Raw genomic sequence first — 25646 nt, 5'->3', positions numbered from 1 at the left:
CATACTATAAAATGTATGTGATTTAAGCCAGTTTCAGGTGGGCCCAAAGTGGTCATAACCTGAAAAACTCATGATACTCGGGTGACTGTTAAGGCCCATGGGCCTCTTGTCAGTATTTAGCACTGGAGGCTTTGCCAAGTGAAGCCCTACCATAAGGCTCTGCCCTGGATCTGTTGGGTTTTTTTTATCCAGGCATGGTGTCCTTCCATTCTGAAATTTCTGGATCTGCCACTGTTGGTGATAGCTGAAACTTTCGATAATTTTATTCAGGATAGGTCAAAAATTAAAAGTTTCCATATATATTCATGGTCTAGTGTGATATTTTGCCAGTTGAAACTACTGTTGAAACTTTCCATATTTTTTTTGTCCTAGTATCAACCAGGGTCTGAGGTTGATGGTTGACAGTTCATTCTTTCCATATTAATGTTCTAATGTGGACTAAAGAAAAACTGATGGTTGATAGTTTCAATATTCATGTCCTAGTGCCAACTGGAGATCAGTTAAGAGTTGCTGTTGACACTTTTATATTGTTATACCTTTAAAAATTAGTTGCTATATAAATCTATACCAAAAAAGTGTAACATTTCCAATGTTTTCCTGAGTGGTCAAAAAAAAAAAAATCAATGTTTGACTGCAGATTGAGATATTGGACCTGTCGATGAGATATTGAACCGCTTACATCACACTGTGGGTGGGATCATCTTATTTGCATTCGTTGGTGTTAAAGGAAATTTAATACATCACGGAGGCCAGCACAAGATACATTGATGTCAAAAAGGTATAACAAATCATTTATTGACTGTGTTCTTGGGCAAAATGCATTTTGTCAACCCTTCAAACCAAACTGTTTGCCTTGGCCTTACAGCCTCAGGCAAACAGTTTGGTTCTTGGGTCGGACAAAACGCATGTTGCCCTCAAACCCAGTAAATAAATGTATATTGATGTTTAATTGTTGACTGGGGACAGACTGACTTTGACACTTAATTTCCATATACATATTCATGTCGCAGTGTTGACCAGGGACAGGTTAATGGTTGACATTGGAAGAACTTTACCATTTCCCAGAAATAAGTGCTAAAACAGAGCATTGCCATAGACAATTCTTATATACTCCATTATAAGAGATTGCATGAGTGATACTGTATATAAAAAAGAGAAAAATAAGAAGTTTGGAGCCTTTTTTCCCACCAAAAATCCATATCTACAGTGTACAATTGAATTTATAGTTTCACTTTTTTCTGTATTTGAAAGGGAGATTTTAGCCTTTTTTTCTTAAAGATTCAGTAAATGTTGTTGACAAAGTGCAAATTGATATTGAATATTACAACAAATGGAGCACGTATGCTAAATGGCATTTCTTTTGTGATTTGTAATAAGTTGTAATATAAACAAATACATGTCATGCCAACGAAACTACCTTTAACTATTAAGTTTCTTTTTTGCATGTTATTTGATACATTATTAATATTGTATTAATTTCTTTTGATAGGAACTTAATATAAAATATCCTTCTTACTCATGGCTTCTGTTGACATTGGAGAACAGGAAAAGGAATGTCCATGGCAATATATGAGCCAATCATCGGATCATCCATTGGTTAGCATAAATTATAGCATGATTAGTATTTAGTCAAATCTAAGACTCCTATTATTATGTGAAAAATTTAAGCATAAGTTCTAAGCAGTTTACTAATGTGTATCTTTTCTACTGTTTTCATTATACACTGAAACTTATCTAATCTGAACGTTGTGTATTCCGAAGTCTTGCCTAATAAGATGTAAATTTGAAGTCCCTTTCAGTAAATTCAATTGTTTTAATGTTATCTAATCCAGAATGTTGCTTAATCCTGCCAATATTTTTTGAACCCATTGTCTCCAGATTAGACAGGTTTTACTGTTTCTGATTCTTTGAATCTCACATTCTTTTTTATACCATTCTGATAAAAATTTGTCAGTTGTCTGCAGTGTTTTCAATAAGAGCCAGCAACTGGCAAAATTGACCACCAGGACAAGAAACATTGCCAACTATGAGATTTTCATCAATGGGATTTCACTGGGGTTAGTAACTGAAATAGGTAGATTTTATCGCAACTTTAAACATGATTTAGCATGACTTCCCATGAGTGCACTCTTTTTCTTTGAAGTTTGACATATGATCCAAATTTTAAGTAGCCTACTATTTGGGAGAGTGAAGTCTAAATAATAATTTTTTTAATAAACCTCCTAAAAATTCACAACTCAACAATCGTAATTATGACTTTAGCTTTAAAGGATTTGACACAGATTAACACGAGATTATTGAAAATTGGTGGCTTAATTGACATAAGCGTCAGGTATGTACAGCGTACAATGCCGAAGTCAGGAAAATAAATGTTTTTTTTTTTTTTAATTCACTGCCAGTCCACAATCATGCTATCGGATTGACTTTGCATCTCGTAAGAATTCCACAATTAATCCTTAAACAGCATTGCAGTCAGTGCGTTGAAAAATCCTTAGGTAAATACAACGGAAGTGCATAGAGAATATATTACCTATTATGATAACACCCAAGAGAGATTATTACGTCAGGCCAAAACTCTCTCAGACATTATCGTAATAAGTGATACATTCTTGGTGTACTTCCGTTGCGTTTACCCAAGGATTTTTCAATGCACTGGCTGCTATCCTGTTTAAGGAGAAATTTTTGGATCCTTGCGAGATGCAGAGTCAATCCAATAGCATGAACTAAGACAGAAATATATGTAGAGACAGTGTAAACCTACGATGGCCGACAGCGGCCGCCACTTTCTGATTAAGAATATTGTCATTTTGTACAGCGTTTTTGTCAATTTTCGTTGACATATTACAACTAAACTGGTAATGCTATATGTACATGTACACTTTTTACACTGACAATTTACACCAGCGAAAAACATTAAAATTCTTTCGTGTGATATGAAATTAAGATGCATAAAACAGGTGGCTTGAAAGAGATAAGGAGCATTTTAATGATTTTCACTCTCAATTAGTCTGAGATATCGTAACCCAGTTAATCCTAGATTAGACGTAAATCGTCATTCTGTCATCTTGTTGTATTAATAAAAAGGTATTCTTGGGATTGTAATTAATAAGGCGAATAAAAGTAATACGTTTGTTGTAATGGATATACATGAATATAATGGATATATCTCGATCCTCAGATTGTATAAGACAACTCGATTCTACCTATTATGTAGAGGTAGAAAAACAGGATTTAGTAGCTCTACATGTGAGCATCCAATCAAAAGTTTATGGAATGTATCAAAAACAAAACTTTAGATACGGAAATATACCCGTTTTTAAGCAAGAATAAAATGACAACCTTAAATGTGGGAGTCTGTATTTGCTCTCTAAATACATAAAATTAATAACTAAATGCTTGAAACACTTTTAAAGCCAACGCAACCTCTCAAGACTTCCACCTGGTCGGCCAATTATTTTTCAATGTGGCACGGGAATGAAAATATAGGTACATGTAACTAACGTGATCATTTCCTCGTGCGCATTGATTAAAAAACAAAATTCATACATCAAAGACACGTCCGATTATGAGCAAATCAAATTTCTGATAGACCTGGAAAATTTCATCCTGGCTACCTATGATGTGACCAGCAGGTACACCAACATGGAATTTTATGAATTAATTACTACAATCTGTCGAGAAAGTATATCTAGAAGACAATACTAATCTGTAATCACCCCGACCTTGCTGTTCTGCTAGAACCTTAAGCTTATCACCTTCAAGTAACCTGTTTTATGTATCTTCATTTCATATCACAAGAAAGAATTTTAATGATTTTCTCCAGTGTAAATTGTCAGTGTAAAAACTGTATATGGACATATAGCATTACCAGTTTAGTTGTAATTTGTCAACGAAAATTGACAAAAAAAAGCTGTACAAAATGACAATATTCAGAATCAAAAGTGGCGGCCGCTGTCGGCCATCATAGTAAACCAACATTTTAGGTTAAACTAAAATAAATACATGTTTGTAAACCCAGAAAAACCAGTGGGGGTACAACGTAAACAAACTGGAGTGGCATACCTTTCTCTCTTATAATGTATAGTGAGGCATTTTTTGTGTGGAACGATTATTTTTGGGGTTTTCACGATTTTTTCCTTTGGTACACATGATGAATAAGTGCAATAAATATAATTTGTGAAAAAATCTCCAACAAGCCCCGGGGTTGAATATCGGGGGGGGGGGGGGGGGGGGGGTTCCTGTTCACAAGTACCTGTGGATGCATACTACTGGACTTGCTTCGGATGTTGTACTTGACCAACATTTTCCAGACGAGTGACCAGGTAAAAGTTTCTGGAGCAATTTCTTTATAAAGTGACTATAAGCCCTATGCTAACCAGCTTTGCACTGAAGATACATTTTTTGATGCATGCTACCAGGCTTGCTTCAGATGCTGGATTTGACCTACATTTTCCAGAAAAGTATTTTGCAGATATTGACATAAAATTGAATGATTAGCATCTCATAAGACTTTTGACCTCATTTTCTGTCAATTGGTGTCAGTTCCGGTTAAACTAGAAGTATTCATAAATTGCTTAATTTCACATGTATCAGCTAGCCTAGATTTCAGTGAGAAAAATGTACTTAAGATAAATCAACATCATTTTTCATCAAATGGCCTTCTTAAAAATGAATAGCTTACATTCATTAATCAATCATACAGACAGTGATGCAGAAAATCGGATGGAAGACACTCATTGCTTTGCAAATGGGCTTAAGTACTCCAAGAGCTCTAAGCATAGTAATAATAGTTATCAAGAATATTGTGCACATTTTCTGATGTGCATAAAAATGCACTAGCAACTATATTTTATCAAACTTGCTTCTATATTATTCAAAAAAAGGTTTTCATGTAGATATCCTGCATTTAGATAAAATGTGCAGTAAATATTATATTTGAAATCAAATACATTGGATACATATATTTATTGCTACATAAATGTTTTCGATTCAGAAGTTTGTTGTATAATGGCGATAGTGTAGAATAAATATTGTACATGCAGTCTGTAAAAGACAAGTAGTGAAAATGACATGAAAAATTTATTTAAATTCCAACAAGTACTTGACTATCTTTCTACTAAAGCCAGTCCGACTATTCAACTAAGCTGTCCAAATAAAGCTGACATTCCTACTTTAAAGGCAAACACATTATTATTATGTTATTATCATGATTCCCTGGAGGTCTTGTATTACTTTAAATTTCTTGAACTAAAACTATGAACTAAATATATCTTAATTTATGTATTTTTATTCTTTTTCTAAACTGTGTATTAGTTAGCTATCTGTTGAAAAAATGCTAGCATTTCCAAATTATTAAGTAACAAAAAAAATATGAAGTTAAATTCAAAAACATCTATTTGAAATGTGTATCATCTATATGAGTAATGGTCTGTTAAACATTATAAGTATAACATCAGATTATGCTAATCATAAAAAGAGACTGATTTTCTATTAGTTACTTTGGTTGAATTTACAGAGTTATGCCCCTTTTCTATATTATTTCCTATTGGTAATAAAATTATTCCAAAATTATGCTTTTCCTTCTTAAGATTTTCTTTGATTTTTCTGTTTCATTTATTTTGTGTAACTATATGTTTCATTTATCCAATATAAATTCAATTGCAGATACATGTAGTTTGACGGTATACATATTTGCTAATTAACCGGACTTTTGTGATTTCAGATAAAGGACCTGTTTGACAGACATCATGAATACCCTGACACACCAGCCAAGTTTACAGTTGGTTTGGTTTTATCTGTCGGTAGCAAGGTCCCATCGGATTTCACAACAGAACCAGTGGAGATAGAGATTGGAATACAAGAATTAACCTTATCTGGGAAGTCAGTCAGGATAGATTGTGTTAGATATGCTGTTCCTCATGTAATAGACAACACACTGTCACTTCTGATTTCAGTGCGTACTAGCAGTGAAAATTCTTACTCCGTTTTCTACACTGTAAAACCAGTAGATGGGTATGAGGCGGTGTCTATTCTTAATCTGATCAGGAAATCAATGTTTAGTAAAATACTACAGGATGCCCATTGTGATTCTGAACTAGCCATAAAAGCTATGAATTTTAATCGGCTCCTTTTCAGTGAGAATCTTGAATGTTCTGTGACACCACAGCCTGATGGTAAGGAGTTCTATGTAAGGATAGACCAGGAATGCATGTGCTTCTATCATAATCAGTTTGAATCTGTGCCCTGTGTTGAACTTTTCTTCTGGAAGGAAAGAGGAAGTAATGTCATAGAGCGTGTAATGATGATCAATGATACTGGGGAAATAAGATTTGAAAGCGAGAACACCACAGTTTTAGTTAAAGTAAGTTATGAATGAATTTAAATTGAAATTTTACAATTTCTGTTTTAAGCTCACCTGTGAGCTCAATTGAGCTTTTCTGATCACATTTTTTCCACAGTTCATCCGTCCATCTGGGCCACCATTAAAATTTTTTTTTGTTTGATAGACACCTAACAGCTAAACAATTTAAATAAATTACATATATCTATTTCTGTAAAATCTTTTAATCTAAAAAGTATCTTAGAAAATTGATAGACCTTAACTTTAAAAACAATACAGATAGCCTATATATTTAAAAGAAAAAAGAATTTGAAGTACTGATAAAAAAATGATTGGGTAGGGGCAATTTTCATGGATCAATCGGAATACATCAAAAAAATCATTTTTAATTTTTTCCCCATTTGTAAACTTTTCGACTTCTTAAGAACCATGTGGCCAATTTCAACCAACTTGCCGCATTGTCATCGTTGCAAACCACGGCCAGAATGTACGATCCTGTCCCATTCTGGCCGTGGTTGAATGAGAAGAGAATATTTCGTAGCTCATTAAAATATTGACCAACGCGAGTAAAGCATAGTCGGAGAATGAACTTTGACGCGACCTTTCAATACCCAATCGCAGTATACGAAACACTTCTTGTATACTGTTGGTGTCATTTGTTGATTTCAATTGCGATGGAAACAAATAGTGTCATTGGAAGAAAAATGATGTCACAATATTGAGGCGTAAATATTCAAGATTACGACACCTTTTGTGATCAAGCAGCCACGGGTTGGAGAGAGTATATGTGGACTCCGGACTGTGGCTTGAGATGATGCCGCATTGTAACCTTGGGTAAAGAGGAGTCAAGTTAATTCAAATGAAGGGCCATGCCTTCTTTCAAGGGGAGATAATTATAAATATATTTAGTAAAAAATAAATGAAATCTTTTAAAAATCTCCTCAAAAACAACCGGGACAAAAATATGAAATTCATTTCGAAGCATCCTTAGGTAGTGTAGATTCAAGTTTGTTCAAATCATGACCCCAGGGGTAGGATGGGGTCACAATGGCCGATCAAAAGTCTACATAGGAATACACAAAGGGTCCATTCAACTTTGTTCAAATGAAGTACCATACCCCCTTCCCCCTTCCAATCAACTAAAAGGCAAGGATATGGTGTGATCATTTAAAAATCTTCTCAAGGTCCATTTGCCAGAAATTAAAAAAAAACTTAGTTGAATGCTAATTTGCCTAGTGTAGAGTCTAAAATGTTCAAATCATGACCCCTTGGGTTGCTTGGGACCACAATAACTGGTCAAAGTTTTACATGGAAACATACATAGAAAAAAAAATCTTAAAAATCTTCTCAAGAACATAAGTGCTATGATTATTAGCTCACCTGAGCTGAAGGCTCAAGTGAGTTTTTCTGATTGAAATTTGTCCATTGTCTGTTGTCGTCGTTGTCGTAAATTTTCCACATTTTCATCTTCTTCTCTAGAACCACTGGGCCAATTTCAAACAAACTTGCCAAAAGTATCCTTGGGTAAAGGGGGTTTAAATTTGTTCAAATGAAGGGCCACGCCTTCTTCCAAGGGGAGATAATTACAAATTCATGGAAAATTAATGGCAACATTTAAAATAAAAATCTTCTCAAAAACCACTGTGCTAGAAAATATGAAACTTATGTGGAAGCATCCTCAGGTAGTGTAGATTCAAGTTGTTCAAATCATGACCCCTGGGGGAAGGGTGGGGCCACAGTTGACCATCAAAGTTTTATGTAGGAATACATAGGGAAAATCTTTAAAAATCTTATTCTCAAGTAAAGCAAAGCCATGATTGGTCATATTTATATGCATGGAAACATCTGCAGGTAGGTAAATTCAAGTTTGTTCAAATCATGACCCCCGTGGGGTAGGGTGGGGTCACAGTGGGCTATCAAAGTTTTACATTGGAATACATAGGGAAATTCTTTCAATTTCTAATTTCTTCTCAAGAAATTAGAAAGGCATGATTGGTCATATTTATATGGAAGCATCCTCAAAAAAAATCTTCTTCTCAAGAACAGCAAAGCCATGATTGGTCATATTTATATTTAAGCATCCTCAGTACAAAGTATAGAAACAAGCTTGTTCAAATCATGACCTGCGGGGATAGGGTGGGGCCACAATAAATGATCAAAGTTTAACATATGAATACATAGGAAAAAATCTTTAAAAATCTTATTCTCAATATCAGCAAAGCTGTGATTGGTCATAATAAAATAAAAGCATCCTCAGGTAATGTAGATTCAAATTTGGTCAAATCATGACCCCCCAGGAGTAGAGAGGGGCCATCACTTCAACATATCCCTGGTACAGTTGAACTTCAGTATCTTGAACATGGATATCTCGAATACCATGGATATGTCAAAGTGATTGTGAAGTCCTAACCACGTGTTTCTTAAGTATTTATGCCCCACGCAACTAGTTGCGTGAGGTATAATGTTTTTGACCCATCCGTCAGTCAGTCAGTCAGTGTGTCAGTCAGTCAGATTTTTGGCCATATCTTGAATATAGAGGTGAGCAGTTTGTCAGCGCAACTCCTCTTAAACCGTTGCACAGAATTTGGTCAAACTTTGCAGATATTTAGTACACAGTGTGTAGATGTGCATATTACCAGGAAATTCCAATTCCTTTATTTTTCTGGGAATTTTGGCACTTTTCAACTTCGATTATTGGCCATATCTTGAATATAGAGATGAACAGTTTGTCAGCGCAACTCCTCTTAAACCGCTGCACAGAATTTGGTCAAACTTTGCAGATATTTAGTACACAGTGTGTAGATGTGCATATTACCAGGAAATTCCGATTCCATTATATTTGCCTGAAGAGTTTTGCCTATTATTGAAGAAACTTTCCAGCTAGGTAATAAGGAAATCCACTGGAATCAACTTTTGTAATGAAATTTAAGTGAAATATTTTATGACCTTAAAAGACCCCTATTGAATTTGATCAAAATATTAATGATTCAATACACACACACACAAAATCTTGGATAGTTCTCCCCCTCCCTCCCCCCCCCCCAAAAAAAAAAAAATTGGTGCTTAGCCTGCTTCATAATTTTGTTTCCATCAATTATTTAAATGTGTAAATTGTCATGTGTTGGACATGGACTTACACTCATTAACAAATTGAAATCACTGAGGAATTTAAATAACAGTTTGTCAGCATAACTCCTGCACTGAATTTCCTGAAACTTTGTAGGTATTTCAGACATAATGTATAGATTTGTATATTACCAAGAAATTTTGATTCCATTAATTATCTAGAAACTTCAGCCCAATTAAATTTGTAACATACAAAGATTTGAATGTCCTTATATGCAAGAAGTTTTGATGTGATTATTTTTTGCATGTAATGCCCCTTTTTAAATTATACTGTATATTTAAAATGCACTGTGCCATTCATTACGTGTTGCATTGTCAAGTTTTGGGGGAGCGAGGGGTATGTGAGCTTGCTCACTTTTTCTTTCATTTACTCTTGATGTCTCGAAACCTCGAATATCTCAAAGTTTTATCTCGATCCCATTGAGTTCGAGATAATGAGGTTTGACTGTATTTGAGATATCAGTACTAGTGTTTGAGATACCAAAGTTCAACTGTATTTGAAAAAAATCTCATTACAAGAAAAACATTTTGAATCATTGCCCTGGATAGGGTCCTGGAGATGCAGAAATTTATTTCATTGCCAAATTCATTGTATTGCAAAAATTCCTAAATTACAAAATGTAGCAATTTATCAAGAATTGGCTGCACAGTCCTCATGTTTATTCAGCTTGCATTGATGATGCATGAGACTTGTTTTAAATGCTGGATCTAACCTACATTTTGAATATGCATGCTAGATCTAGGGTTGGACAATGGTTATCTATACTGTACCATGTACATGTAGTTATACCCTCCGCAAACGAAGTTTGGGGGGGTATATAGGAATCACCTTGTCGATCTGTCCGTCCGTCTAGCTGTCTGTCTGTGCAAATGTGTCCTGTCCATATCTTTCTTACAGAGGAACATTAAAATCTACTACTTCCCACAAAGATTGTTCATGACCTGAGGGTGTGTCATGATCTTGACCTATAGTCACTGTAGAAAAAATGGGTAAATAATGCATCCATACTTGTCAAGAGAGAAATACTTGAAAAATTGTGATTAATTTTTTCAGTGTAATAAAAAAAACAATGTTATTATAAGTATTGATGTTTTCTTAGGCTGTGCCTTAGTTTCATTCATTAAAAAATATAATGAGCAATTACCATTAAATTTTAACTCTAAATGTTTAAACAAATTGTGAACACCTCTAAGATCCATCAAATACTAGTATTAGTGACTTGGCACCTTCTCTGAAAAACCCAGTGGGGGGTATTTGTCCATTTTGGACAGTTCTAATTTCAAAATTAACTGTAAAATGCTGTTTCATTTAATGAAGTATGCATATTAGTATTTAATCCTCTTCTTTATATATTCTATGCATCCAAGTTAATTCAACAAAACTGCATCATTTAAAAAAAATACAATGTCCATACTTTATAATTGGAATACATTAACTTTAAGGTGGTTTTGATTTCAGTTTGCCGTTGCAACCACTATTGAAATAACAACCAATATTGAAATAATTATTTCAATAGTAATCGAGAGTGCACTTCAAAAACAACACATTATAACCACTATTGAAATAAAATGTAATTTTTATAATTTGGGGTTATATAGTTTTTGCCCTGTCCAGCCATCTGTCCGTCTGTCTGTCTGTCTGTTTGTCCGCAAAAACTTAAATATTGCCCATATTTTTTGATTGGTTGGAGCTATGGCTTTCATATTTCACATGTGTATTCCTTGTGACAAGACCTTTCTTTGGGTACCATCATATTTGACCTTGGAGTTTTACCCAGTTTTGCAAAATTTTGCCTTTGACCTTGGCCATAACTTTTGAATGGTTGGTGCAAGGGCTTTCATACTTCACATATGTAATCCTTGTGACAAGACGTTCCTTTTGAATACCAACAACTTTGACCCTTTGACATTGACCTTGGAGTTTGACCTACTTTTGAAAAACTTTAACCTTGGCCATAACTTTTGAACAGTTTGTCCAAGGTCTTTTATATTTAACAAGTCTATTTCTTGTGACAAGACTTTCCTTTGGATACCAACAACTTTGACCCTTTGATCTTGGAGTTCGACGTACTCTTGGAAAACTTTAAACTTGGCCATAACTTTTGAACAATTGGTGTAAGGGCTTTCTTATTTAACAAGTCTATTCCTTGTGACAAGACCTTCCTTTGGATACCAACAACTTTGACCTTGGAGTTTGACCTACTTTTGAAAAACTTTAACCTTAGCCATAACTTTTGAACGGTTGGTGCTATGGCTTTCATACTTCACATATTGAATATATGTGACAAGACCTTCCTTTGGATACCAATAACTTTGACCTTTTGACCTTGACCTTGGAGTTTGAACTACTTTTGGAAAACTTTAATCTTGGCCTTAACTTTTGAACAGTTGGTGCTAGGGCTTTCATATTTATCAAGTCTAATCCTTGTGACAAGACCTTCCTTAAGATACAAACAATTATAATCCATTGACCTTGACCTTGAAGTTTGACCTACTTTGAAAAACTTTAACCTTGGCCATAACTTTTGAACAATGGTGCTACGACTTTCATATTTCACATATATATTTCTTGTGAAAAGGCCTTTCCTTGGGCACCATTTATTTTGACCTTGATCTTGATGTTTGACCTACTTTTGGAAAATTTTAATCTTTGTCATAACTTTTGAATGGTTGCTGCTAGGGCTTTCATATTTCAAAGGTATATTCCTAGAGACAAGACCTTACTTTGGGTACCAACATATTTGATTTGCATTTGAGAAAGTTTAACCTTTGCTATAAGTTGCCATATGGGGACATCAGTGTTTCACAAATACATCTTGTTTCAATAGTTTAAGAGATTTCATAAACAATATCATATTGTAACCACTATTGAAATAATGACCACTATTGAAATAAAATGTAATTATTTTAATAGTGGTTGAGAGAACATTTCAAAAAGAATATCACATTGTAAACACTATTGAAGTAATGATTACTATTGAAATAACTATTCAATAATGGTTGAGATTAATTCATTTCAAAAATAACACCTCATTGCAAACACTATTGAAACAGAGACTACTACAGTTGTGTATTGAAATAACTATTCAAAAATGATTCAGATAGACTATTTACTAAACAAGGCTACTTTGCATCCAGTTTGAAAATAACAGTTATTGAAGAATTGTTTCAACAGTGGGTGAGAATGCATTTCATAAGCAGTACTACATTGCAAACACTACTGAAATAACATCCATTACTGTAAAATTCCTTTTAACTGCCCCTGACCCTATAAGCGCTCCCAAGGCCTTTTTCAATTGTTGGGCAATAAGAGCCCCCTGTACTGTGATTGCAAATATCTAGAATCATATTGAAAATCCACCATAATTTGGAGAAAGTGAAAATAAAACTCAGTTATTAGGTATTTCATATGGAAAGTATTTCTGAAAGTGAAAGATTCTTAGAACGACCTAATCATTATTATACCCCACGCAACTAGTTGCGGGGGGTATAATGTTTTTTACCCATCAGTCAGTCAGTCCGTCAGTCCTGTTTTTTTGTCAGCACAACTCCTCCTAAATTGCTGCACAGAATTTGGTCAAACTTTGCAGATATTTAGGACACAATGTGTAGATGTGCATATTACCAGGAAATTCCAATTCCTTTATTTTTCTGGGAATTTTGGCACTTTTCAACTTAGATTTTTGGCCATATCTTGAATATAGAGATGAACAGTTTGTCAGCGCAACTCCTCCTAAACCGCTGCACAGAATTTGGTCAAACTTTGCAGATATTTAGGACACAATGTGTAGATGTGCATATCACCAGGAAATTCCGATTCCTTTATTTTTCTGGGAATTTCGGCACTTTTCAACTTAGATTTTTGGCCATATCTTAAATATAGAGATGAACAGTTTGTTAGTGAAAATCCTCTTAAACCGCTGCACAGAATATGGTCAGTCTTTGCAGATATTTAGTATACAGTGTGTAGATGTGCATATTACCAGGAAATTCCGATTCCTTTATTTTTGCCATAAGAGTTTTGCCTATTATTGAAGAAACTTTCCAGCTAGGTAATAAGGAAATCCACTGGAATCAGCTTTTGTAATGAAATTTTGTGTGAAATATTTTATGACCTTAAAAGAACCCTATTGATTTTGGGATCAAAATATTAATGATTGAACACACACACAATCTTGGATACTTCTCACCCCCCCCCCCACCCCCTCAAATTGCTGCTTTACCTTAAATAATTTCATAAGTACAGTATATAAACAAATTCATATGACTACATCATAATTTTGTTTCTATCAATTATGTAAATGTGTAAATTGTCATGTGTTGGACATGGACTTCCACTCATTAACAAATTGAAATCACTGAGCAATTTAAATAACAGTTTGTCAGCATTACTCCTGCACTGAATTTCCTGAAACTTTGTAGGTATTTCAGACATAATGTAAAGATTTGTATATTACCAGGAAATTTCGATTCCATTATTTATCTAGAAACTTCAGCCCAATTAAATTTGTAACATACAAAGATTTAATGTCCTTATATGCAAGAAGTTTTGATGTGATGATTTTTTGCAAGTAATGCCCCTTTTTGAATTATACTGTGTATTTAAAGTGCACTGTGCCATTCATTACATGTTGCATTGTTGAGTTTTGGGGGAGCGTGGGGTATGTGAGCTTGCTCACTTTTTCTTTCATGTATTTGTGAAAGTTACCTACAATTTGTTCTCCTTGTATATTCTCTAAAAATAATTTTAAACATTCTAGAGAGAATACCAAAATAACTGCCCCCCCCCCCCCCTTTGGCAATTTTCTAAGTGCCCAGAACCACTAAAACATAAAAGGGATTTAACAGTATCAATCAGAAATAATTATTTCAATGGAGAATGATATTTTTTAGTGGTTGCAATATGGTTTTGGGCTGAGAAATGCATTCTTAGCCATTTAATGAAATAACATATACCGTACTATATACTCGCGTATAAGTCAGTCCGCTTATAAGTTGGTTGTATTTTTGCAGTTATTTTAGGATATTTGCCATTGACCCACTTATAAGTCAGTACATGTACAACTTTTTGCTTGAATTGATTGACAATTTCAAATCAATGCTCTAATATTTTAACCTGGTTACAATCAATATTTTTTTAAAATGATGTCGATATTTAATTTTAAATCATAAAAAAATAAGTAACGCACACTTAAGATAAAAATAAAACTATTAAAAATTATAAATACATGTACTTTATGCATAATCTTAGAATACATAAATGATTTAATATATAAAGACTTTGTTCAACGATAATCGGGGGGATTGTTTATAAAATACTACCTTTCATCGTCAGGAAAAATACCAATCTTTCTATGACTTGCCTATAAGTTGGACACAGAGTTTTGGACCAAAAATTAACTCCCGAAAAACTGACTTATAGGCGAGTATATATGGTAATTACTTCAACAATGAATGTTAGTTCTGTAATGGTTGCAACCTGGGTTTGGTTTTGAAATGCATTCTCAACCACTTAATAAATATTTCAGTAGTGAACATTATTTCAATAATGGTTGCAAACTGGTTTTGGTTTTGAAATGCATTCTCAACCACCATTGAAATAATTATTTCAACAGTGGTCATTATTTCAATAGTGGTTGCAACAATAATTTAGTTTTGAAATGCATTCTCAATCACTACTGAAATAATTATTTCAATAGTGGACATAATAACGTAAGCATTCATTTTTCAAATATATGTGTCATACTTTTTAGAATTCTGTTTTCCTATTTCATAGTAGTAAAATAGTAAATGAAAATCATAGGGAAACTTGAGGTTGATAACAATGTTAAAAGCTTAAGGTTAGATACTCAAAACATTTGTTATGAATAATTTTCTACTACTTTCTTTGATTTTAAAGTATGTTTTTAAAATCCAAAATGTAATAATAAGAAATTTAATGACTGAATGAAAACCACAGTGATATGTACCAACTTTAAAAAATCATGAAATTTGAAACCTTTTAAACCTACTTTTATGAAAGTAAAGACGTTTACAGTGACCACATGACCGAGTTTACAAGGTGTGCTTAAAGGCAAATAAACTTAAAAAATATATATATAAAAAAAGAAATATATGTTTGCCCTTTCTTTATAGTTATCCTGCAGGGGATGTTAGTCCTATTACAATAGTTCTAATTACTTTTAGGACCAGAGAAACATAGACAAATTCAAAAGTGTTATAGCCAGCAACTCCTCCAAGTCTAAAGAAATCTTCCAAGGTAAGTATTGTGTAGTACTGTATGACACTATAGATTAATGGATAAGGTTTACATCAACTCACTTTGTAACTCAGGTGACCTATTGCTATCTTTTCATCCATCGTTGTGTGATGTGCGTTAACATTTGAACATTTTTAGCTTCTTCTCTGAAACCGCTCAATCAATTTCAACCAATTTTTTGCATATACGGTCTATTGGTGAAGGGGAACAAAAATTATGAATTTCATGGTCCTGCCCCCCCCCCTCAAGGGGCTTCAGGGGTGGGACTAAAACCTTTAAAATGAATGCAATCTTTAAAAATCTTAGCCTTTACTCCTGAACATCAAGCAGTCAAACTGTTGGCATGATTGTAATAAGGATTGAGCCTTCTACCAAAATTATGAAATTTATTGCCCCAGGGTCAGGGGTTCCCTTACAGAAATTTCTGATAAGTGACTTATAAGTGATTTATTCTTTTACTTATAAGTTGTTTATACTGGACTTATACTTCACTGATACATTTAACTTATAAGTGACTGATTAGTGACTCATTAGGATTTTATATGCAAATGAGGTGCTTGACTTATAAGTGATTTATAAGCCAAGTATTAGCCACTTTTGCTTTATGCAAGTATAGTCACTTATAAGTGACTTATAAGTCAAGTATTAGCCCTTTATACTTTATCAAGTATGAGTCACTTATAAGTCACTTATAAGTGAAGTACATCACTGCCTCTAAGATCTTAATTTAGAACAGAGCTTCAAATCATGCAGGGGTTGCATGATGTTCAAAGTTTTTTTTTTTACATATATACATACTAGGGATGTCAAATCGGTCAATTTTTGATAATCGGTTACTCGGACGTTTTTCCGATCGAGTACCCGGGTACTCGGTAAAAATATAAATACAAGTGTGTTAATTTTCTTGAGCCCCGTTAAGCTATATTAAACTCCAAAGCTGTTTTTATCACGTTTATAAATGTATATAAACATTGAGTCCAATGGGGATGATTTTTTGGTACTACATTTATTTATCAAATAAACACAAATGACACAATAAATACATCAAAAATTAGAAAAAAAAATTGTTTACAGTTCTTCTTTAGGATCTATTTCATCAACGCAAAAGGAGGACAATCTGTTATGCAGGTTTGTGGTGATTAGACTAGTGAAAGAGAAGGAACGGACGTTGTTGGGATTGCTAATCTAATATTATTTCATATGTTGGTTGTTTCCCCCGTATACACTAAACATATTACGCAAACTGACTTTCAATATTTTTTGAATCTTTAATTATTTCTAAATATTTCTCAACTTTTAAAGTGGGTACCAGCATGTCCGATTTCGCTGCCGTATATTAACTTAATAATTTTAAAATGATTTGAAGATAATGGACCATATTTAAACGATGTTCACTGAAAACAATCATTGAAGCCATCCAAAAATCAAGGACCACAGTAGGTGAGAACAGCTGTGTACCAGGTGATTGGTCACTAATTACTGTATACACACTGCCACAGGCAATAAGGGGTGTTTTACAGGTGTAAATGATGACACACTAATTACCGTATGCATATTAAAGTTATTTTTTAGGTCACCTGAGTCACTCAGGTGACCTATTGCTATCTCTTTTCGTCCGTCGTTGTGTGTCGTCCGTCGGTCGTAAACTTTTGAACATTTTCAGCTTCTTCTCTGGAACCAGCAAACCAATTTCAACCAATTTTGGCATATAGCATCTATGGGTGAAGGGGAACAAAAATTGTGAAATTCCTGGCCCCTGCCCCCCTGGGGCCTGAGGGGTGGGGCCAAAACCATCAAAATTAATGCAATCTTTAAAAATCTTCTTCTTTACTCCTGGACATCAAGCAGTCAAACTGTTGGCATGATTGTAATAAGCATTGAGCCCTCTACCAAAATTGTGAAATTCATGGCCCCAGGGTCAGGGGTTCTGGTGCTAGGGTGGGGCTATATAGATCATATAGTGAAAGTGCATTATTTCTTTGAAAATCTTCTCTACTCCTGGGTATTATTGAAACAATTTGAATACATAGTTATGATAAGCAAGAGTGACTCTACCAAAATTGTGAAGTTCATGACCCCAGGGTCAGGGGTTTTGGTGGGTGGGGCTATATAGATCATATAGTGAAAGTGCATTATTTCTTTGAAAATCTTCTCTACTCCTGGGTATTATTGAAACAAATTGAATACATAGTTATGATAAGCAAGAGTGACTCTACCAAAATTATGAAATTCATAGCCCCAGGGTCAGGGGTTCTGGTGCTAGGGTGGGGCTATATAGAACATATACTGAAAGTGCATTATTTCTTTGAAAATCTTCTTCTCTACTCCTGGGTATTATTGAAACAAATTGAATACATAGTTATGATAAGCAAGGGTGACTCTACCAAAATTGTGAAATTCATGACCCCAGGGTCAGGGGTTCTGGTGCTAGGGCGGGGCTATATAGATCATATAGTGAAAGTGCATTATTTCTTTGAAAATCTTCTTCTCTACTCATGGTTATTATTTAAACAAATACATGATTATGATAAGCAAGGGTGACTCTACCAAAATTGTGAATTTCATGACCCCTGGATCAGAGGTTCTGATGTTAGGGCAGGGCTCTATTTATTATATATCGAAAATGCTTTAAAAATCTTCTCTGCACCTGGGCATATCAGAGGCAAAAAAGAGTAAAAGTTTCAATAAGGAAGGGTATTTTTACCAGATTTTTGAACATGATCAGGACCATTTGGTCAAGTGTTCTGGTCCAGGCCAGGGCTCTATTAATTTGTATTCTATTGAGAGGAGTTATTCCCCTTTGCCATTTAGGTGTGATAATTAATCACTGTATATAATGTACTTGAAAGGTTAATAGAATAAGAGAATTCTGCAAGAATTTTTATTGTATAATACAAAAAGTACTTTCATAGTTTTAATGATCAGGTAGACTTGTAAGTAATAGATAAATAACTAGAGCAGAGCTCGTTGCAAAGCAACGAGTAGGTCTTCAGTTGGAGCTGCGAACAGGAAGAAGTGACCTTGAGTCAAGGTCATGCCACATTCTAAGGTTATAAGCAATCTTGTAAGGGGTATCAACTTGCAATGTCTCACCAGTAGAAAGACAGTTAAGGAATGTTGTTTCTCCGTTGATGACCTTGAACTCGTTCAAATGACCTTGCATCAAACCATGACACACTCTGGTTATAAGAAAACCCCATCTATGTGTAACCGACTCGACAAGTTAACACATGTTCTTTCAGACCATTCATCCAGTCAAAACATTCTTTCCTTAGTGACCCTAAATTTAATCAACATGGCCGTAGGAACCGAGGGGGGCGTGCCCCCCAATAATTTTGCCGATATATAGATTACAATAGTAGACATAGATACTATAGCTTGTGCCACCTCAATAAAAACGTCTGATAACCTTCTTTTTTTTTTTTTTTTTGCTTGTCAAGGAATTTTTGGTAGTTGGTGACCTTTTTTTTTTGCTTGTCAGGAAATTTATGGTAGTAGTGCCCCCTCAACTGTCAACTGAAAATGTATGGCTGTGCCCCCCCCCAAAAAAAAAAAAAAACTGAATTTGCTTCCTATGGGCCTGATCAAGGCAATGATACACTCTGTATGATATCAGCGATACCCTTTTGTGTGTTTCGGACTTGACAAGTTCACAGTTTGCATTTATTGCATGATAGTGAGGGAGACATGAAGATTTCTTCGCCCATAAAAAATCATATTCCGCGAGGGCAACATGAAGATTTCTTCGCCCATGAAAAATCATACTCCCCGAAGGCAACGCCCGAGGGAAATATGATTTTTCATTTGCAAAGAAATCTTTATGTCTCTATTATGCAATAAATTGTTTATAATACCGAATTAACCAAAATGCAGGAATTACAAAGGAGATCCAATGAATAAAGCAAACATGCATTTGATGAGAACGATATGAAAGAGATGTAAGTTACAGGTACACCAATAGCCTCGTTTCATTAAAAAAAAAATTCCTACGTGACAAGTTTGTGTGATCACACCAGTAACATTCAAACACCATTACATTTTTACACATTTAAATCGACACAATCAATCAACGATAATATGTTGACGGTGCGACCGTTGGGCGAGTGCATTGTTCACTTAATTTTAAGATCCGCCTCTTCAAACAGCACGAGACATTTGGAACGTCTAGACTGTGACGTCTCATGACGTATGTTAGCTGTACTTCCATAAACGAATTTTGAAAAGTGCAAACATTTTAACAAAGAACGTTTAATCTACTATCTGTATGCAATTCCATTAATTAAGGTGATTTTTTGGGGTGAATGTTTAGTTGTTGTTACCGCGCGAACGAAGTTAGCAGCGTCGCTATAAACAATCTAACTCCTCACTCGTTTAATTGTGACGTCACAATCGTGAAACACGACGTTTTGTTGCAGGGCAAACATGATGGACACGTGACTTTCTCGGCCAATCAAATTCTATTTTACTAGTGATTTTTCACTTGTAAGCTAGTTTTCACAGAGGTATAATAAACGTTTTTTTAGACCATACATCGAAATAAATTATCATAATTTCTATAGTCGTAATTTATTAGGTTCAACTCATTGCTTTAAAGGATCATTGTAAATGTTTTATGCCCGATTTGGATACTGAACAACGTGTGATTTTTGAAACACTGATGCCCCCATATGGCATCTTATGGCAAAAGTTAAAGTTTCTCAAATGCAAGTCAAACTCCATGGTCAAGATCAAAAGATAAAAAAAATGTTATTACCCAAATAAAGGTCTTGAACAGAGAATATAACAGTTTAAAAGTTATTGCCAAGGTTAATTTCTTTAAAAGGTCAAACTCCAAGGTCAAGGGATCATAATTGTTTGTACTTGAGGGAAGGTCTTAATTGTTACAAGGAATACACATATGGTTTTAAAAAAGCCTTAGCACCAACTGTTCAAAAGTTAAAACCAAGATTAAAGTTTTTTAAAAGTAGGACATACTCAAAGGTCAAGGTAAAATGGTCAAAATTAAAGGTATACAATGACAGGCCTTGTCACAAGAAAATTACCTATGTAATATAAAAGCCCTAGTACTAGTCATTCAAAAGTTTTTGTCAAGGCTAAAGTTGTTTAAAAGTTGGTCAAACTCCAAGATCAAGGTCAAATGGTCAAACATATTTATACCCAAGGAGGAGACTTATCACAAGGGATACAGATGTGAAGTATAAAAGCCATAGCACCAACTGTTCAAAAGTTTTGGCCAAGGTTATAGTTTGGTAAAATTTTGCGAAAGAGGATCAAACTCCAAGTTCAAGGTCAAGAGGTCAAATATGTTGGTACCTGAAGGAAGTCCTTGTTACTAGGAATACACATAAGAAATATGAAAGCAGTAGTTCCAACCAATCAAATTTTATGGGCATAGTTTTTTGCGGACAAAGAGGCTAACACAGTCTAACAGACAAATAGACAGGTGGACAGGACAAAAACTGTTTGCCCCCCGGATCTTCGATTACAGTAGCATAAAAAAAATGTCGGCGTCTTTGGGTTTTCGCATTGGCCTTAAATCTGAAAATCCAAAGGATTACAAGGTGCATTACGATACGCTTTCACATCATGTTCTATAACCCAGAGCATATTGTCTGCAAAGATAAATATTTAATTCAGTATTTAATTAGCTATGCATAATTATCTATGTTGTTTTAAAAAGAAAATATAAAAAAAATATTTGTTTTATATTTTTCGATGTAGAGATATGCAGAAAATGTTTTCCTATTTTAAGTCCTATCGCAATACATATTTAAAAGAAAGTGTGTGTTGGAGGGGGGGGGGGGGTCATTACATTTTTGCTGGGATTCGCCTATGTATGACCGTAGAGAAACAAAGAGTGGGGAGGGTGCAAGCAGCAACTAAATCAAAATTTACATATTAAAACTACAGCAAAAGACTATTTTCAGAAGGTCTGCCCCCCCCCCCCGGTACAATCCGTACAACGGACCTGTGAAAAAAATACTGATCCTACATTCAGAGTCCCAGGGCACCAGGAAAGTGTGGCAAAAAGAGAATATCGGTTTATTTCAGTCTATAAGTCGAATCAAAATATCTTTTCCTCAAGAGTCTTCTTTCTTTGATTTCATCCCAGTGATCGTGTGATTTATTTCATTTATTTTACGTTCTGTACTGGACTTGGAAAATGAGGACATCTTTAGGTTCCTGAGCTGGCCTTGAAGCCCGCAGAACAGATTTTCTGCTTTATGATAAATTCAAGTGATATGTAATCCGGTATTAATTTTGTGTTGCTTTTTTTAATGTTAATTTCATCAAGAAATATGAAAAATTAATGTTTTAACTATACACAGTGAGGCATTTTTTGTGTGGAACGATTATCAAATGGGGTTTTCACGATTTTTTCATATGGTACACATGATGAGTAAGTGCAATAAATATAATTTGTGGAAAAAATGTCCAACAAGCCCCGGGGTTGAATATCGGGGGGGGGGGGGTCTGTCCACAAGTACCTTTTGTCAAGCCCGTAGAAAGCAATTTCAGTTTTTTTGGAGGGAGGGGGGCAAATAGAAATTTCCACAGGTACTTGTACTCGATTTTTTCCTATGGTACACATAATGAAAAAAGTTAAGTGTAATAAATATAATTTGTGGAAAAAAATGTCCAACAAACATCGGGGTTGAATTTGGGGGGAGGGGGGGGGGAGATCCTGTCCACAAGTACCTGTGGAAATTTCTTGATACATAACAGAATTTAAAAGCATGTATAAGACATCAATTGAAGGGGAGAGGGCACGACCGTAATTAAAAGTTATATAGAGACTACGAAGGAATGAACTGTCATTAAATTTTGGTTAAGAACTATTACCTAAACTCTTCACTTTCACATTTTCAATTACAGATTCTTGTTTATAAAAAGCTATACATGTACATTTATATGTATCTATTAGATGCATAAATTATGTTATTAATCATTTTATCTTAAAGGAAAAGTAAAAATCTCAATCAAACTTGTTCCGCATATTATGCTCTCTGATTCATTACTCAACAGGTGCTTCATATACATAGACTGCAGACTGCAGGTGTGATAAATTCACAGCATGCAGCTCCAGCCTTAATTCCAACTTTGTTCCAAAATATTATTATTCAACGCGAAAAATTAGAATTAGCCGATAGAATATTTTGAATCACTTCGGAAATGCTGCCGTAACACCAGACTGAGTTCACAATATCGAGTGATTTTGATTGACAGGTGTAGCGCCGTTGTGCATGGATTTCGTGTAACTGCAGATTGTGGTTGAAAATAATAAACAAACAGATCTAAAGAAAAGATATTGTATACTGTACATATATTTGTTAAGAACCAGTTCATTCATGAAACGAATTTAGTCGTATTATGTGGGCCCATGTTAGATCATTTAGGGTATTCCGAATCACCCCGCATATCGCGACTCTCGGTAATTTACCTTACCGCTGTACCTCGCACGACACATGCACAGGTGTGACAACCAAACAGTCATTATTAGTAAGGTCTATACTTATTGCATACAACAAATAAAGAGGTAAACATAATGCGTTAACTAAAAGAATTAATTATTTTAATTCATTAACTTCCTACCCTTTTCGAAGAAAATGCCCGTGTAGAAACGTTGCATGGTATTTCTCATCGATGTCGTGGCGTTGTTGGTGGATGAAACATGGCATATAAGGTACCGATAGAACGGCAATTTTATAAGCTTTTGTGAGTATTATTTGTTTTTTTATAACACCTCAAAAATATACTAGTTATGGCCGCATTTGTAGCCCCCTATAGTTTCGAACCATGTGTGTACATGCCCCTAGCCAAATAAATTGCACACGCTACATGTATACTTGTTATATGTCAGATTATTATTTTTTTTATAACATTGTTTTTCTTAAATGCAAGGGGTATGAAAGTAATGATTTGACAAAGCAAGAGCTATAATAAGACTATCCCGGGTCCCGGTATACACTTGATCAGTGTTGATCAATGTTGATATGTACGAGTACACGTATGCAGTGATATACGTCATTCTTGATAATCATGAAATCTAAACATGAGTTGGTTTAATTCCTTTTCACAATTTTTTTTATCACCATTATATCATTATTTGTTAGCCTACTCGTAGAATTATGACAGTTCAATGTTAATTATTTGCATTAAAAAAATCACATAGGTAAAAAAAAAAATTACATAATTATCATGATTATATTTACGGGACAACAATTTACAATCAGGTAATTTCAGAAAGTAAATATTCTGTTGGTATTTGCTTTTCTGCATGATCCGCCTCTGAGAACGCTGTTTTATAGTGTTGTCTACAGAAGGGGGGGGGGGGGGCTTTAATAACTTAATAAAAAAACCAACAACATTCAACAAGAAAATAATTCTTTTTATTTTTTGATACTTTTGGTAAACAATACCAACTAATTCATTAATTATAATGTTGTTATCTGACTGTTTTTAGCCATTTACCTGGTGATTCGAAATACCCGGAAGTGACCTGCAATACACTAAAAAGGAGATGTAAATATAACCCCTGTCAAGGCCGCTGTATCGTAGATAGACTCGCCGTGTAATGTAGATTTCATTTTTCATTGAATTGGCTTTCCTTTAATACCAACCAACCATTTATAAACTTGTTAATAAAATCGTTTACCGTCAAAATGTAAAAAGTGATTCGGAATACTCTAAATGTACTTGTTATAAAAACAACTCATTATCAACTCAGTGGACCGATAATTTACTTCAAAATAAGCTATAGATCAATAAAATTGATTTCAGATTAACCAATATTTTGTTGCAAAGATAATGTAAAACAGAGACCGGGGATTTTGTATTTCTCTGTATTTTAAACACTCGATATGCGTACATTTGGGGCGCTCTTGCATATACATGTACACTTGTACATTCGAATTCATGATCGTGCTTATAAAAAGAGCATGTTCTGTACTTGCATGCATGTATGTATGTATGTATCCGTAAAACTTTTCGATTTTCCCGAGAATTCATCCTCACAATGTCAATTAAGGTTCCGAAATCACATGTGAGGATGCCGAGAATTGAAAAAGTCACCTCCACTTACAATTATCATGCATGTGTACATGCAGTTTAAAACACGAGACAGAAAAATAAATTGTTGCAAACTTAATGGTTAAGTCGGCAATTAAAATGCGTAAAACTTGAAATGAATAAATGCACGGGCGGTAAGGATTGATAAAAATAAGCGTGAGATAGAGTAAAATAAAATAATATGTAAGATTCGAAATGATTTCAACCCCAATTTTCCATTAATCGCTATGAGTACACAATGTATTTTAATACCGATATGACCGCGGCTCTCTGCGGCCACGTGTGCACGAAGACTGGGTTACAAAGCGACAGAGCAGAATGTAAACTGTGCTGTAAGAAGGCGTGAATTATTGTATGTTTAAAAGTATTATTTGATGTATATACATGTAGTTTAATATTTAATTGAAAAATTAAATGAAGAAACAATTAGGAGACTGATAGTAAAAATTATACTTTACACAAGTATTAATACTTAATACTTCCATCACTAATTGCAATTATTTGCCTTAGCAACTTTTCAATTACAATTGAAATAGAATACAATTACACGGGACAGAGAAATAAATTGTTTGTTTGTTTTTTTAAATCGTATTTCTGTGTCGACAGTGAACAGGCCGGTAAAAGCGATTAAAATTCGAAATGATTTTATGCACCAGTGTTTGAAATTAAGACTAAATCAAAGATGCAATTATACGGGACAGAGAAATAAATTGGGTTTTTTTTTGTTGTTTTTTTTAAATCGTATTGCTGTGTCGACAGTGAACAGGCCGGTAAAAGCGATTAAAATTCGAAATGATTTTATGCACTAGTGTCTGAAATTAAGATTAAATCAAAGATGAGATTAAGTTATCT

General features: G+C 34.3%; 1 protein-coding gene across 1 annotated transcript in view; it reads left to right on the top strand.

Moving 5' to 3' along the window:
- LOC133188477 (uncharacterized) overlaps positions 1-25646 on the top strand; it is a 101595-nt gene that overhangs the window by 18556 nt on the left and 57393 nt on the right. Inside the window, exons 2-4 of the mRNA XM_061323930.1 lie at positions 1490-1596; positions 5723-6361; positions 15653-15725. Coding sequence (XP_061179914.1) covers positions 1519-1596; positions 5723-6361; positions 15653-15725 — 790 coding nt within the window. The 5' untranslated portion in view covers positions 1490-1518. The remainder of the gene's footprint in view (positions 1-1489; positions 1597-5722; positions 6362-15652; positions 15726-25646) is intronic.

This window comes from Saccostrea echinata, unplaced genomic scaffold (genome assembly GCF_033153115.1).
Source record: "Saccostrea echinata isolate AGI-Se365-2 ecotype Australia unplaced genomic scaffold, CSIRO_AGI_Sech_v1 ptg000016l, whole genome shotgun sequence".
NCBI lineage: Eukaryota > Metazoa > Mollusca > Bivalvia > Ostreida > Ostreidae > Saccostrea > Saccostrea echinata.
This window is presented reverse-complemented; position numbering and strand designations above follow the sequence as displayed.